The 15921-nt window shown below is 39.4% G+C and overlaps 1 protein-coding gene across 1 annotated transcript in view; it reads left to right on the forward strand.

The window, feature by feature from the left end:
- Positions 1–15921, forward strand: part of LOC134291892 (tyrosine-protein kinase receptor-like) — a 117649-nt gene that overhangs the window by 58085 nt on the left and 43643 nt on the right. Inside the window, exon 2 of the mRNA XM_062860277.1 lies at positions 7068–9157. Coding sequence (XP_062716261.1) covers positions 8423–9157 — 735 coding nt within the window. The 5' untranslated portion in view covers positions 7068–8422. The remainder of the gene's footprint in view (positions 1–7067; positions 9158–15921) is intronic.

Consider the following 15921-nt stretch of genomic DNA (forward strand, 5'->3'; position numbering starts at 1 on the left):
ATTCAGGCATGTTACATTTAAAAATAATCGGAAAATTGTTTTACATAATGATTGATGTTCAAAATATTGATCTCAATTGCCAATTTTCACTTATTTGCGTGATTTTTTCATACTAGTGTTCAACAAAAACAACGAATTACCCCACTTTTCTTTCCTAACAGTGTCGATGCTAGTGGTATTGACATGTTTTGGTCAAAAAATTAGCAGCCGCCACCTGCTGCTTCATGAGTTATCAAATAAATTGTAAATCACCGTTTTTTTATTACTTTAATAAGAAAAACCTATGATTTCCGTGATTATGTAGGTTTTTGTTATGGAATCGTCTTTCTCTTATAGATTTTTGCTAATCTGACGTTTAACATTTTTTTCTAATTTTGTTTACTTGGAAATATTGATCAAAGTCGATTTTTTCAACTGTTTTTAGTAAAGTGACCCACTGTGCCTTTTGTGTACATTATAGAGTATAAGTGTCTTCGGAAGAAATGTCAAAAATAGCAGAATGAACAACTTTGCAGAAGAAAGTTTTCTTCTAGGACGCTTCTACGAAAAGCTAAAACTGATCTAGATCAGTTGCTACTTATCTAGATCAAATATTGAGTAACCATATTTTAGTAAAAACTCTTACAAGACACTTATCTGAAGACACCAAACCTCTAGGATGGATATCCAGAGCACCAGAGGTTTTGTCTGTCCATAACAGCGTTCTGCCCCAGTGTGCGTTGCCAGCAAAGAGGAAGCTGTCTTTTTGGGTAGACCGCTCTTTCTTGCTTGTGTCAGCAGTATTCCACTCTTCGACCAGGATATCGTACTCCTTTTTAGCCAAAGTTAGCGATTTGCGGATCTTCAGCAGGCGCTGTTTTACGCCCTTGCTGATATTAGTCCGCCTGCTCGTGAAGCCTATCAGCTCGTCCAGCTGTTTGGCAATAACCAACATCTTTGGTAGCCTATTCATGTTGTGGTTCAGCGCCCGCGTGAGGTCCCCACAGGTTATCTGGTGGGTACACCAGCCCCTCGTAATGGCGATCTATCTGTCACTCAACTCTCAATCACATGTTTTATGGATTTAATAGTCTTTCTGTTTAGAGCCGCTATCCCTCACTGCAAATGAAGGAGTCGCCAATGATCCTGGTGGTTATCTATGCAAGCAGGGAGACCACTCGAGGGTTGGCACAGGAGTCAGGAGTATTCATCTGATCCTACTTCCACTCAGTTAATTCTGAGCTGAGAACAGGTCAGGAGCGTACTTCAAGGCCGCACAAGATCCCGATGAGATAGAAGTATACTGTTTTCGAATTTGTTCAGCAGGTTAAGAACTAACTGGTAACGGTGACTACCATCATATCTCAGAAACCTGATAAGATAGAATGATGCTGTCTTCGGCAAAGTTCTCCATCAAGCTCAGAACTATCTGATAGTAAAGTCTTTGGTTTGAGATTTATCCGCTAGGTGATGCCTTGTGTCTGAAAAAATCAAACACATATATCTCGATACCCTAATGAGCTACAAGCATGCCGTTTTCAGCAAAGTTGTTCAGCAGGCTAAGAACCATCTGGCAATGGCATCTTTGGTTCGAGAATCGTCTGCTAGGTGGTGCCAGGGTAAAAAATGTTCAAACTTCTATATCACAGAATCCTGATAAGAAAATGATGCCGTCTTCAACAAAGTTCTTCAGCAAGCTAAAACTGTCTGACAGTTAAGTCTTTGTTTCACACGTATATCTCGAAACTCTAATGAGCTAAAAGCATGGTGTTTTCTGCAAAATTGTTCGAAAGGTTGAAATCTATCCGACAATGGTGACGCTAGCTATCATCAGCAATCAAAACTTTCAAACAATGTTTTCTCAAAAATCTGGAAAATTCCAGCAAATTGTTCCGAAAGTTAAGAGAAAGCAAGACGTATCTGGTGTCCTTGGCTCTGATATTATTCGATAAGTTCCAAATACTTGTATAAACACTAGACTGGGTCAACAAAGTCGATTTTTCGGAACAAAGCTTTTTCGATTCATTTTAGCGTCCAAAGCAACTGTGCAAAATTTGGGAGCGATTGGTTGCTTCCCCGTATTCCGCATTGCGATTGAAATTTGTATGGAATTTAGTATGGGAAAACGTGCTTTTTTGCATTTTACTCATAAATCGAAATTTTTCGTCTAAAACGATCTAACTAAATACGTTAAAGTATAGCCTAGGATATGACGAAAAACTTTGCCGAAGACCGCAAAGTGATCCGACACTTGTTAAAAAGTTATAACGTACAGACTGCCCGGTGGTGCTTAACGTTTAACATGTAAAGGAATAACATCAATAATAAAATCTCAATTTTTGGCCTAAGTTACCAGGTGAATAACTTTTTTCACAAGCGTCGGATCACTTTGCGGTCTTCGGCAAAGTTTTTTGTCATATCCTAGGCTATACTTTAACGTAATTAGTTAGATCGTTTTAGACGAAAAATTTCGATTTATGAGAAAAATGCAAAAAAAGCACGTTTTCCCATACTAAATTCCATAAACATTTCAATCGCAATGCGGAATACGGGGACGCAACCATTCGCTCCCAAATTTTGCACAGTTGTTTTGGACGGTAATATAGATTGAAAAAGCTTTGTTCCGGGTTGATACGATCAAATTAAAAGTTTCTCCATACAACGTTGACCCACTCTAATAAACACCCTAATGAAAAAGAAGTATTTCGCTTTCAGCATAGTTGTTCAGCAAGCTAAGAACTATTGGGAAGGATAGTAGGCGGTCGAGGACGGTGGTGCAAGAGGCAATAATTTTACCCTTTTTTTTCACCCCACAATATTGCTTCTTCTGCTTCGTTTTCCTTCCGGGAATGTCTCCGGGAATTTCTATAGGAATTCATTCGGGAATTTTACCAAGAATTCCTCTGGAAATTCCTCATGGACTTCCTCCAGGAATTTCTTCAAGAAATCCGCCGGGAATTCCTCTAGGACATCCTCCAGGAATTCCTCTGGGATTCTTTCGGGATCGATCTCCTTCAGGGATTCCTCTGAGAATTCCACCGGGAATTTATCCAGGAATTTCTCCGGGAATTTATCCAGTAATTACTCCGGGATTTTTTCCAGGAATTCCTATAGGACTCCCATCAGGAATTTTTATAGGACTCCTATCAGGAATTCCTTCGGGGATTCCTCCATTCCTTTGGTAGTTTCTCCAGGAATTCATTTAGGAAATATTTACAGGAATTCCTCCAGAAGTTTCTCCAGGAATTCCTCTAGATTTTTTCCAAGATTTTCTCTAGAAATTTCACTTATAATTCTCCCAGGAATTCCTCCATGAGTTCCTGCGTGAATTCCTCCATGGATTCCTTCGGGAATTTCTTCAGAAATTTCTCTGGTTTTTTTTTTCAAGAAATTTTTCCTGGAGTTTCTCCAGGAATATTACCGCGAATGTCTGCGGAAATTCCTCCGCGAATTTCTTCAGGAAGATTTCCGTTTTTTTTAGGATAATCCTTTGGTAATTTCTCCAGGAATTCTTCTGGGAATTTTTCCAAGAATTCCTCCGTGGATTTCTCCAGGAATTACTTCGTGGATTTTTTTTATTCTACATATCTCCTTCCTTACCCTACAAGCTCTATTCGTCAACTTGGGCATCACGGGAGCGACATCAGTTGCCAACTACCCATTTGAACAGTGGCGGTGTACTTTATCTACTTAATTCTATTTTTGGATCGGCTGCGACGGGTATTGCTCCAGAAATTCCACTTGGAAATCCTTCCAAAATGTTTCCTGCAATTTCACTGGGAATTCCATTAGAACTTCCTCCAAGAATTTCTCCGGGAATTCCTCTAGGACTCCCATCTGGAATTCCTCTGGTGATTCCACCAGGAATTCCTTCGGTATTTTCTCCAAGACTTTTTCCGGGATTTTTCCAAAAAAAACCCTGGGGATTCCTATTGGAATCCTCTCCGGGGATTCCTCCAGGAAGGGGAGTTTCCTCAAGAAATTTCCAAAGGAATTGCTGGAGAAATTCCCGAAAAATTGCAAGAGAAACTTCCTGAGGATTTCCTGAAGGACATCCTAGAGAAATTCTCAGAGGTATTTTCGGAGAAATTCCCGGAAGAGTTTCTGAATAAATTCCCGGAGAAATTTCAGAAGAATCCCCGGTGGATTTTTTGAAGGAATTCCTGGAGGATTTTCTGGAAGATTTCCTGGAGGCATTTCAGAAGGAATTCCTTGAGCAATTTCCGGAAGAATTCCTGGAGAAAATCTTGACTGAGTTCCTGAATAAGTTCCCGGAGGATTTCATGGAAAAATTGCTGGAGAAATTTACAGAGACATTCCAGGAATAATTCCGGGGAAAATTATCTGTCAAATTCCTGGGAGAAATTCTGGAAACATTTCCAGAAAAAAGAAATTCCTGAAGATATTTCCGGAGGAATTCCTGGAAAAAATCCCAGAAGAAGTCCTGGAGAAATTACCAAAGCAATTCCTGGAGGACTTTCAAATGGAAGTCCTGAAGGAATTCCTGGAGAAATTCCTCTAGGAAGTCCTAAAGTAATTCCCATTGTAATTCGAGGAGAAATTTTGGAAGGATTTCTTGAACAAATTTCTAGTGGGATTTCTGGTGAAATTCTCGAAATAATTTCTGGAGTAATTTTTGTAGGCATTCCCGGATTCCTGGAAACATCTCCGGAGACATTCCCGGGGGCATTCCCAGAGGAATTCCTGAAGAAATCCACGATGGAATTTGTGGAGAAATTCCCGGAGGAATTACAGGAGGAGCTCTCAGAGGAATTCCTGGAGATTTTTTTCTTAAAAAAAAAACCGGAAGTTTTCCTGTAGAAATTCCCAGAGAAATTCATGGAGGAACTCATGCAGAAATTCCTGGGGAAATTATCTGTGAAATTTCCGGAGGAAATTCAGAAAAAAGGAAATTCTGAATTCCTAGAGGAATTCCTGGAGAAATTCCCGGTGGAATTCCTGGAGGAATCCCCGAGGGAGTTCCTGAGGATTTCCCAGAGGAATTTCTGGATGATGTCCTAGAGGAATTTGCGGAGGATTTTCTGAAGAATTCCCGGAGGAATTCTTGGAGAAATTCCTGGTGGAATTCCCGGAGGAATTCGTGGAAAAATTCCCGGAAGAATTCCTAAAAAAGTTCCCGGATGAATTCCTGTAGAAAATCCCTGAGACATTTTACAATTGGCTTCTTTAGTGGTGTTGAGGTAATTCCATATTCTGAATCTGCATGCCAAACAGAGCCGAAATCCAAATTTTCATCAATTTTGGTGCCCGGGAACCTATTTAAAAATCAATTTGAAATTTGTATGGGAGCGATTTGTCGAATCACCCCTCGTTGCATTTTGTACTGAGCGGAGCTGCCAAGCAGTTGCCCAGCTGTCAAAAGGTGATTTAAAAAAAATCTCTTTGAAATTGATTTTAGATACCAAAATAAAATCATTGAATTTTTCTTAATTTAAAAACCCAATTAAAAACAATATATTTACCGTACATTTTATTGTTTGAAACCATACATGCACCATACAATGTACGATATATTAAACCCACATATCAGTATTTAGAACAATTCATTTACAATAAAATGTATGGTTTTGCAAATATATATATGTGGAGAAATTTTTTGTATTGTTACGATACTTAACAACCTGTATAATATATTGTAAAAATCTTATTTACAATTCACTGTATGGTGTCTACATTATATCTTATTGTTTTGGTACTTTTTTTTACAGTAGTGTCTATTGTAAAAATATGGTTCTAAATAGTACTGTTACAAGACAACGTTCGGTTTTTCTACAGTATTTTTCATTCAGGAAGTCTAGGTTGCTATGGGATACCACAAATCACATGACTACTTTGATTGGTATTCCAATTCAAAATTCAAACGTGCACTGCCATTCTGCGTATAGTTGTCCCATGTTTACAGGGATTACCATACAACATAGGACAATTATGCGTAGAACGGAATTGCATGAAGTGATATTAATAATTATAGGTGGTTGGGGTATTGGCTAACTGTTATGGGTAGGTCAAAGTCTAGGAGAATCACAAGGTTTACTGCTCTGGCTAGCACAGTAAGGGCAAAATACTGTGAAGGGTGCCCTGGTTCTCCAGAGGCTTCGTTTGAAATTGGGATTTTATTGGACCCCTCTAGTCATACATTCCTGGGCACGGTAAGCGAAGCCGCATAAAACCATGAATTAGGAATCACCCGCTATAGAAAAACGTTAACAAAACTGTACAATAGCGCTGTGAAAAAATCATGCCCCAAGGGTTGAGAATTAAAAGAAAACACCATTTACATTACAGCCGTAGACTATGATTTCGTAATATGGCTGTTGTAATTGGATCTTCAGTGGATCTTTAGTCTCTGGTTTACGTTGCAATGCAACAGAGCATCGAAAAAATGTGCATACATCAAACAATTAAAACAGCCTTTCATACATGACTTGAATTTATTCAAAGCACTCGATATTATTGAACATTTTTGATAGCATTAGATAGTATTATTTAACAAAATAGAGCGTTTTCTGAAGAACGAACATTAGTTTTTTTAGTTGGAATGTCATATTACTGTATTTAAACATCTTTTACATAGGAGATGAACCAGCCATAGGCTGAAAATCTCGATAATAAAGATATAAAAAAAATCTTTTACATGCACATTCTTTAGGAAAAGGAATTTATCAATTTCGAGGTAAACTGTACGATGACTTGCTGAAACTTATAAATTTTACTTAGAAAAGTTTACATTTTTGAACTATATATTAAGGGTGCGCATTCCGTAAAATTACATGAAATTTCACGAAATCTTCAATTATATGATTAAAGTGAAAAGACCTATCTTTAATTTCCACAAGTTTTGGCTATTGAAAGACAATATGCTAATGGAAAGTTTTATTGATAGGTAATTCCAAGTTTGTTGATGACAGAACTATTGGACAAACAATTTCAGATGCACTGTATCGTACTACTGAGAGTAAAGCCCAACAAGATTAAATAAGAGAATACACATAGCATGATACGATTTTTCCCGACTATCAACATCCACCTAACCGACAGCATCCCTGTTTTCCCTTGTTTTTCCACAGGACACCCTCCTAGCGGTGAGAGCGTAGGAGAGTACAAATCTCTCACCGTAGAACGAGCAGGCACGGCAGCAGCTACAGCATCCAGTACAAGTAGCAGCAGCAACCAGCCAGCCATCCAGCAGTGTGTTTCAGCATCGTCGCGTGTGTGTGAAAAGTGAAAATCTCCGCCGTCCTTTTGGGGTGAAAAACGTCGAAGGCGAAAAATTTTCCTTCTTGTGGCAACGCAATCGGGGAAATTGGCCATCCCGCCATCAGGAAACTCGGGATTTCGGTGTCGTGAAAAACGGGAAAAACTCCGGCAGGCGGGGAAAATCTGTGAACGTCGCTTTCTACTATCTGAGGAGTTCTGAGGCCCAAGTCACTGCCCATTTTGCGTAGAGAAGAAAAACTCGGTCGGGGCGTCGACTTATGGTGGAGTCTAATAACTCCTGTGACCTGCCTGCGAGGATTTGGGCTGAAAATTGCCGAAGCGAAGAATCGAAGTGATTGATTGGGGTTTTGAGAATGCGGATTTTGGTGTGAATTGTGTAATTATTCGGTAATTGAGTGCTGCGAAAATCGAAGGAAAATGGATGCAGTGCTGGAAAAAGGATAACCGTGGATCAGGGGTTTCTTCGCGGGGGGCGTAAAAAAATGTGAAATAACCTTTCAAAAGGAAATTATCGCAAGGAAAGTTTTGAAAAAATGGTGTTACGCATTATATTATCAGCCAGAGAAGATATGGATGACGATATGTCCTCCCGATTGACGACTAGTGATGGCGGCGAGAAAAAGAAGAAGTATGGTATCAATATTTAAGATGAGACCACCTCAGTGAGGCAGTTCATGGAAAAGTGAAAAAGTGTTATGCTTCATTTAAGTTTTGTTGAAGATATGTTGAAAACTAGCATAAATTACGTAAAATTGCTCCATAATGGCCAGATGGACAGGTATTTTGGCCGAAATGGAGTCCACAGGAGCAAGTGAAAATCGTAGCTGAATTTGTACTCCATAGTCACATTTTGAGTAACGGGAGTAGCAGCAGCCGAAGTCATCGAAGGAAAAAAGCGACCAGAAAAAAGGAAGAGGCGGTGGGCTGGGGCGTGCAAGGATTTTCTTGTAAGCCTCTCCGAATTTCGAAATCAACCGACAGGCTGTCTCTCGGCAGATCTTCCCAAATCAGAGGATCTCCGGATTCTTCTCGCGTATCCTTCTACTCTCGCGTGGCTTCTGTCACTCTCAAACACAAATGCAATCGCACACTTACACACTCACACTTTCCGCGGAATACAGTGAAAAGTGAGACAATTACTATAGGATATTCTACCGGAATTAAGTAAAAATAAAAACAACCAACCGTTCCGTACAAATCGAAAATGCCAAAAACTACGACTTACCAAATAGTTGCATCTAGGCGCCGAATGATGAAAGTCGCACCATTCATTCTACTCTGTTGCTTGCTCAACCGCTCCGTACTGGGTCAGCGTCCTCTAGGAAACGCCACGTTCGGAGCAGCGCACAACTCCACGGGCGTAATAAACGTCCTTCAGCCATCGACCACTTCCACAACCAACGAACCGCCCGTAGAACACATCCAACTCCCCGGGCATAGAGCAGCGTCCAGCAATCAGATTGCCACCGACGAGGAAGACGAAGAAACACCATACCCAAGCATCAACGACATCTCGTCGGAAAGTGGACACCGGGGCGGGGCCAGTCCCAGTCTGATCCAGCATGCCCGGAACAACAAGTACATTCCCACGCCGACCACGGCCCATCGTGGCAGCGGCGGTGGCGTCAATGGCGGTGGAGTGGACGACCCCCACCAAGATCGAAGGATGCCGTTCAATCCTCGGCGGTTCAAGGCGTCCAGTATCGCCGAACTGCGGAAGCTGAACAATCAGCAAAAGTCGCAGGATCCGGCTGAAGTCCCGGAGCGGAATGGCTCGGCGACGATCTCCAGGGGTAGTGCCAGTGGACAGAATCGGCAGAATTTGCTGGATATGCATTATGGGAATTCGGTGTCATCCCCCGGATATCGACGGCCGTACGAACATTATAAAACGCCGAGAGATGATCCGCTGAGGGCGATCTACGAGCGGATTAATGTGGTGAGTAGTTGAATTGCTTTTTACCATTGTTAAGACGACGAATTTGAATTGTTTAAATATACCCTTAAGGCGAAACTGGAAGCATTTCCTCATTTTTTGGTTTTTGATATATTATTGAAGAAAAAAGCAACATTTTTATAATTGGTTTTCGTACACATGCACAGTATGGATCAAGGTAGGGTAAGTGTTCCAATTATGACTATAGTACCATTAATGCACCATAAATAATTTTCACCCATATACGATGTAAATCAACCAGAAAAAAATTGTGAACAACAGATCACGTTCACAAAAGATGGTTGCACTCATTCAAACTCCACATTTTGCTTAAATTATGGTAGAAATAAATCATTTTCCTTAAAATTTCGGCTTCCTTGCACCCTTTTTCGCCATAGTGTACCAATCATGGCTAATCCCATAAGGAATGCATGCAAATAGTGCGAAAAGGGACCGAAGTTAATAAATGTAACCATGGTACAGGGTACCTATCATTGGCACACGCTGAAATGAATACTAAAAGTAGTTTTGGCTCCGTTTCCATTCTTTTCCTGTAAAGAAAACTTTCGTTACTCCCTCCTTCTTTGAGTAGTATTAAGTTTACCGAGCAAAGCCAATAAAATTCAATTATGATAAGCTATCTTTTAACAAATTGATGACATTCGTTGGTCATTTTGTTATTTTTGTACAAATAGTTTTCCTTAGGTAGTGTCATAATTGGTACAGAAAAAATGGGTTTTGCGAAAACGAAAAACAATTTCCACCAGGAAAAAAAAATCAAGGGATATCTTGATCCATACTTCGCTTGCCGATTTTGAAAATATTGTTTCGTTATTTAATAAAAAATCAAAAACCAAAATGAAGAAATGCGTCTAGTATCGCCTTAAGTCTAAACTGAATTTCGAGAAAAGCTTATAACTCAATATACCGTCTTTGGGGATGAGAATGGATTAAAAATGCATACTTCTACAATCATTGTTCAATAACTTTTGCTTCTTTGCATGGACAAGTCATTTGAACATTATAATGTGAACTTTGGTAATGCATGCACAATGCGCAAATATGTTTGGGGTTTCTCAGTTTTCCTTAAAACTACAAGAATGGGTCAAGGGGTACGAATTTGTTCCACGTTGACAACAAAGCATGTTAATAAAGTTCTGGTCTAGGTTAATACTACTAACCAGTACTATATTATATGACTAATATGAGTTTGAGATTCTAAAAAGTATCAATCCACCTAAAAGTGTAATGATTCATCGAGCCATAAAAGTGGCATTTCAAAAAGGCCTTATTTTCAAGCTTTTTTCGATGATTTATCACAAAATAACTTATTTCTCTAGAAACCTAATTTTAAAAAAAGCTGTTGGCAACTACGAGAATGGAACCATAAAAATTTCGATTTAATAATCGTAATATTTGATGAGATATTTCAGATAATGTTTTGACCCATACTCGCTCCTCTGACGCATTGCCACCCCCAACGACGGTAAAACAGGAGTAGTTTGGTAGTTTCGGAATTTAGGATCTGAACCTATTTATTATATTAGTTAACAGCATTTTTGAACTTGTTAAGCTGAAGATCATTCTTAGAATAAAATCATGACCTGAATGCGAAAATGCGTAAACAAAATACAGTAGAGCGGAAATATTTTCGACTTCCCGTACAAGGCCGACGGTTTGAAATCGATTTTAAAGCTCCTCACTTCACTACATCTCCGTAGCTAATCAAATGCAGCTATACCTAACTTTACAATGCATCAGTAAAATTGTCAAATAAAACTGACTGAGAGCTTTTTGGTGGTTTATGTACAGGGGATAGACAAAATGATCGGGACAGGCAGAATTTTCATTTTTCAAAAATTGTTCATCTAGCTGTAACTTTTGCGAAAAATGCATCAAATATTCTCAGATTTTCACTGTTAGTTCATTAACTAGTTTTGTATCAGTGGTTCAAATTTGGAAAAGATCGGACTATTCTCCACGAAGTTATAAAGATTCTTGGAAAAGTTGTAATTATCCGATAGCCAACTTTGAGCTGTTCAATCTCTTGATTCAATAAACCGAATGCAATGAAATTTTGACCATTCATGACTTATATTGTGAACTCTGAAAAACGTTTGACTTAACTTGAAATTTTTAACAAGAGAATAAGTTATTTATTTATAGCGATTTATTCCACGATTTTTCAGTAAATTGGTTTATTTTTAATATGCATCCCATAACTTTTTCAATTTATTGGCGTCTTTGTTGTTACTTTCCTTCAAAACACATTTATATATAAATCATTAGAGGGAAATTAAATTAACTATAATTTGCATCTTCAATTTTGAAACAATGTTGAAGTTTTGGATAATGTGATGTTTTATTAGAAAAATAATCTAATCGTTACTGTGGAGTTTGTACATCCAGTGTACTTGACAGCTTGACTAATAATGACCTTCCCGTACGTATAGCCTATTCAACAATATGCTAAACTACCACAGTTATAATTATCTTCCGTGCTAAGAATTTTAAGTTAGGTCAAAGGTTTTTCATAGCTCATTATATAAGTCATAAATGGGCAGCATTTCATTGCATTCGATTCATTGAATCCGCTCAAAGTTGGCTATCGGATAATTATACCTTTTTCAAGATTCTTTTTAATTTCATGAAGAATGCCCGATCTTTATATGATATATTGTCGAGCTCATCATCTATGCCTACTAAAACACACTACACCAAGTTTTGAACGTGCAGGATGCTTTGTTACGAGTGTCGATCTGAAGGCCCAAACCACATAATACTGAAAGATGACCTCAGATAACTCTGATGCTCTGGCATTTTCTCTCTTATGGCTTGCACTATGTGTATGAATCAAATGGGCAAACTCTGATGTTTGTGCACTTCTGTTGATATACCATTTCAAATTCAAACCATATTTCTCAACTTCAGAATAGTTCGGATGATCCAGGATGCCTTTATGATGTGTATACAAGTATCATTTGATTCAACTGATCTTCTATGACTACCAAAACGCACTATACCAAGTTTGAAATGCACCCGATGCGTTATTACGGGTGTAGATATAAAGGCCTTAACTCCAGAATGATGTGATGGCCTAAGGTATCGCCATTGGTGTGCAGTTATTCTTTCATACTCTGATTTACATGGGTCTAATGAAATCAGTTCTGACATTCATACATTAATTTGATATACTATTACAGGTAAAGGCCTTACAATCAGAACTCCAGAGCTATTTTAAGTTGCCTAGAACATCACCAGGTCATGACTACCATCATTTCATGTTTTAAAACGTATATTTGAATTTAATTCATTAAGTTCAAGTTATTTAAAAAGTAAAAAAAAAATAAAAAGTATTCAGTAGACAAAGTTCAAAACTTCTGGACATTTTGAATAACCTGGAGATCTATGTTACAGCTGTAAAAGGACATGAGACATTCCTATCTAACAGCCCCAACCCAAAAGAAGAATATTGTGCAATTTCCATTGAAATATATCACATGTATATAGAAATAAAACGCGGAATCGAGTGAAGAACAAGTGGTAAACACTACATTTGTAGCTATATCTCCAAAATGTTCTAGCATAACATAATCTCCAAATATGCATATGGTGCACAACTAATCCCCTTGATAAAAACATGTTGGTTTTGAAAATCCATCCACTGGGTCAAAAGCTATAAGTAAAACTATGCAAAAAAGTTGTCTACATCTTTTAAGGGTTAAAAGGGGGTTTAGGAGTTTTAGGGAAGTAAAAGAAAGTTTTGTGTATCCCCTCCCACCCTATCAAAACAAACCGTGAAATATTTACTCATGTGAGATTTTTTGTATGATAAACCAAAAACATATTTGAGGGAGTTAGAAGCAAAGGGGTGTAAGGGACAAAAACCCACTTTCGAGTAAATGAGGTTTAAAGTTTTTCACCAATTTTCCATTCCATACAAAATGTATGGAGCTTCAAAATCGAACCAATTTTCTTCGATTTATTGTATTTTTTATATTCATCATAAAAACAATCTTAAAAAAGTTCCTGAAAGCCTGGAATGGTCACTTACACCCCTTTGCATCTGGGCCCCTCATTTGTATGTCTCGTAAGATTTCTCTTCTTTTGGATATCCCCCTAAACACTCCAGGTTCCGTTGCTATATTACCATCATATGGTATCAGGTATCAGAAGGCCGGCTCTAGAGGCACGTTATCCTCCATTTGGGACATTTGTGCCATCGCCAAAATAACAGCCTATTTCATCATCTACCTGAGGGAAAAGGAAGGAAAAAGGATTTGGATGGGGATAGGGACAGGTAGGGAAATAGGAAAAATACCCTGAAAGAGGGTACTAACGCACAAGCGTACCACAATGGGTTCAAACAGCGCCCTGAAAAGGGCACTGTAATAACGCATAAAGCGAAAGAGAGCCTATAGCTCTTTACCACAGCGGGTTAAGAACAACAGAATATCCTGAAGATTCAGGTTTCTGAAGTCAGTTTCACTTAATAAGTGTTTACCGAATACTCGGAAACGCAGTTGCGCGAAAACTGGACAGTTACATATCAAATGATACGAAGTTCCATAATCGGATTCACAGCTATCACAGGCAAATGAATCAGCTTGCTGAATATTCGCCATGTGATAGCTGAGTCGGCAGTGGCCAGTCAATGCTTTGACCAGCATGCTGCAATTCTGCTTAGACAGATTAGTTAGATACTTCGCCACCCGTAGAGATGGCTCAGCACTATACAATTTGGTTTGACGACATGACTCCAAACTATTCCAATATTGTCTGTGTTGAGTGACAGCCCAGGTGTGAATCTGAAGCTTAATCCAACACTTCGATATCGGAATAGCTGGCTCAGGGCCAATGAAGTCATGTGATGCTCCAGAGCGAGCTAACTCATCAGCCAATTCATTTCCAGCGATGGAAGAATGACCAGGTACCCATAGAAGGTGAACAGCGTTTGCTGAATTCAGCTCCTCGATTTGAGTTCGACAAGCGATAACTATCTTCGACCTGGAGTTGGCCGAAGCAAGTGCTTTAATAGCAGCCTGGCTATCTGAACAGAAGTATATTACTTTGCCCATTACGTGCTGCTGAAGTGCTGATTGCACTCCGCACATAAGAGCAAAGATTTCGGCCTGAAAAACGGTACAGTGTCTACCAAGTGAATAAGACAGATACAGCCTTAGCTCACGAGAATAAACACCAGCACCTGCTCGACCTTCGAAAAGGGAGCCATCAGTGTAACATACGATGCCGTCTGAAATACTTCTTTCCAGATAACCAGATGTCCACTCTTCCCGGGAAGGGAATTTCGTGGAAAATGTCCTATATGGAAAATTACAAGCAATTGTAAGATCACTTGGAGCAAGGACAATTTTGTCCCAATTCACCAAAAGTGGAAACAACGAGGTGTGTGTTGAACTGCGGTTCACAGGAGTTTCCTCTAGTAGACCGAGTACCCGTAACCGGTAAGTGCAAGAAAGGGCTTCTTGTTTGAGATGAATGTGTAGTGGGGCAACGTCAAAGAGAACTTCTAGCGCTGCCGTAGGAGTTGAAGAGAACGCTCCAGACATCGCCATTAAGCACATCCTTTGGAGATGGCCTAATTTTGATTGGACCGTTCTCACTTCACCCTTTTGCCACCACACAAGACATCCATAAGCCAATATTGGCCGAACCACAGTTGTGTAAATCCATTTGATATACTTGGGTTTTAGACCCCAAGTTGTACCAAAAGTACGCCGGCATTGCCCGAAGACCATACAAGCTTTCTTGATTCTGAACTCAATGTGAGGTGTCCAGGAAAGCTTGGAATCAAGAATGACTCCAACGTACTTTACCTGTTCAGTCACATCGATTTCAGAATCAAAGAGACGCAAAGGTCGAACGCCATTACGGTTTCGCCTTTCCGTGAAAAGAACAATAGATGTTTTACTCGGATTAACCGAAAGGCCATATTGGCGACACCAACCCTCAACTACCTGAAGGGCGTTTTGCATCAGGTCGAAAAGGGTGCTGATGCACATACCAACTAACAATGTTAGGTAGTCGTCGGCAAAACCATAAGTAGGAAAACCGCTATTATTGAGTTGCCTCAATAGCGTATCTGCTACGAGATTCCACAAAAGCGGTGATAAGACTCCCCCTTGGGGGCATCCACAAACACTCAATTTCCTAATCCCTGCTAGACGCAATGTCGAGAAGAGATATCGGTTTTTGAGCATTTGGTGAATCCAATTGGAAATCATTGGAGATATACCATGACTCCGTGCGGCTTCCAATATGGCATCGAAAGGCACGTTGTCAAAGGCACCCTCGATATCTAAGAAAACACCCAAACAAGATTGCTTTTGAGCGAATGCTTTCTCGATATCGTAAACAACCTTGTGTAAAAGAGTCACAGTGGACTTACCAGATTGGTAGGCATGTTGGTTCACATGAAGAGGCACGTTGGCCAGATGAACATCACGGATATGATGATCCACAATGCGTTCTAAGCATTTCAGAAGAAAAGAGGTCAAACTGATAGGTCTGAAACTCTTTGCTTCTTCATACGACGCACGACCCACTTTCGGAATAAACTTTACGGTAATATCCCTCCACGATTTGGGAATATACCCTGTAGCAAAACTGCAAACAAGTAGTTTTTTCATAACATGTTTGAAATAATCAAATCCCTTCTGAAGCAAAATAGGATAAATCCCATCTGCCCCAGGAGATTTGAAAGGAGCAAAGCTATTAAGAGCCCACTCAATCGATTCTATAGTTAC

This window comes from Aedes albopictus, chromosome 3 (genome assembly GCF_035046485.1).
Source record: "Aedes albopictus strain Foshan chromosome 3, AalbF5, whole genome shotgun sequence".
Lineage (NCBI taxonomy): Eukaryota > Metazoa > Arthropoda > Insecta > Diptera > Culicidae > Aedes > Aedes albopictus.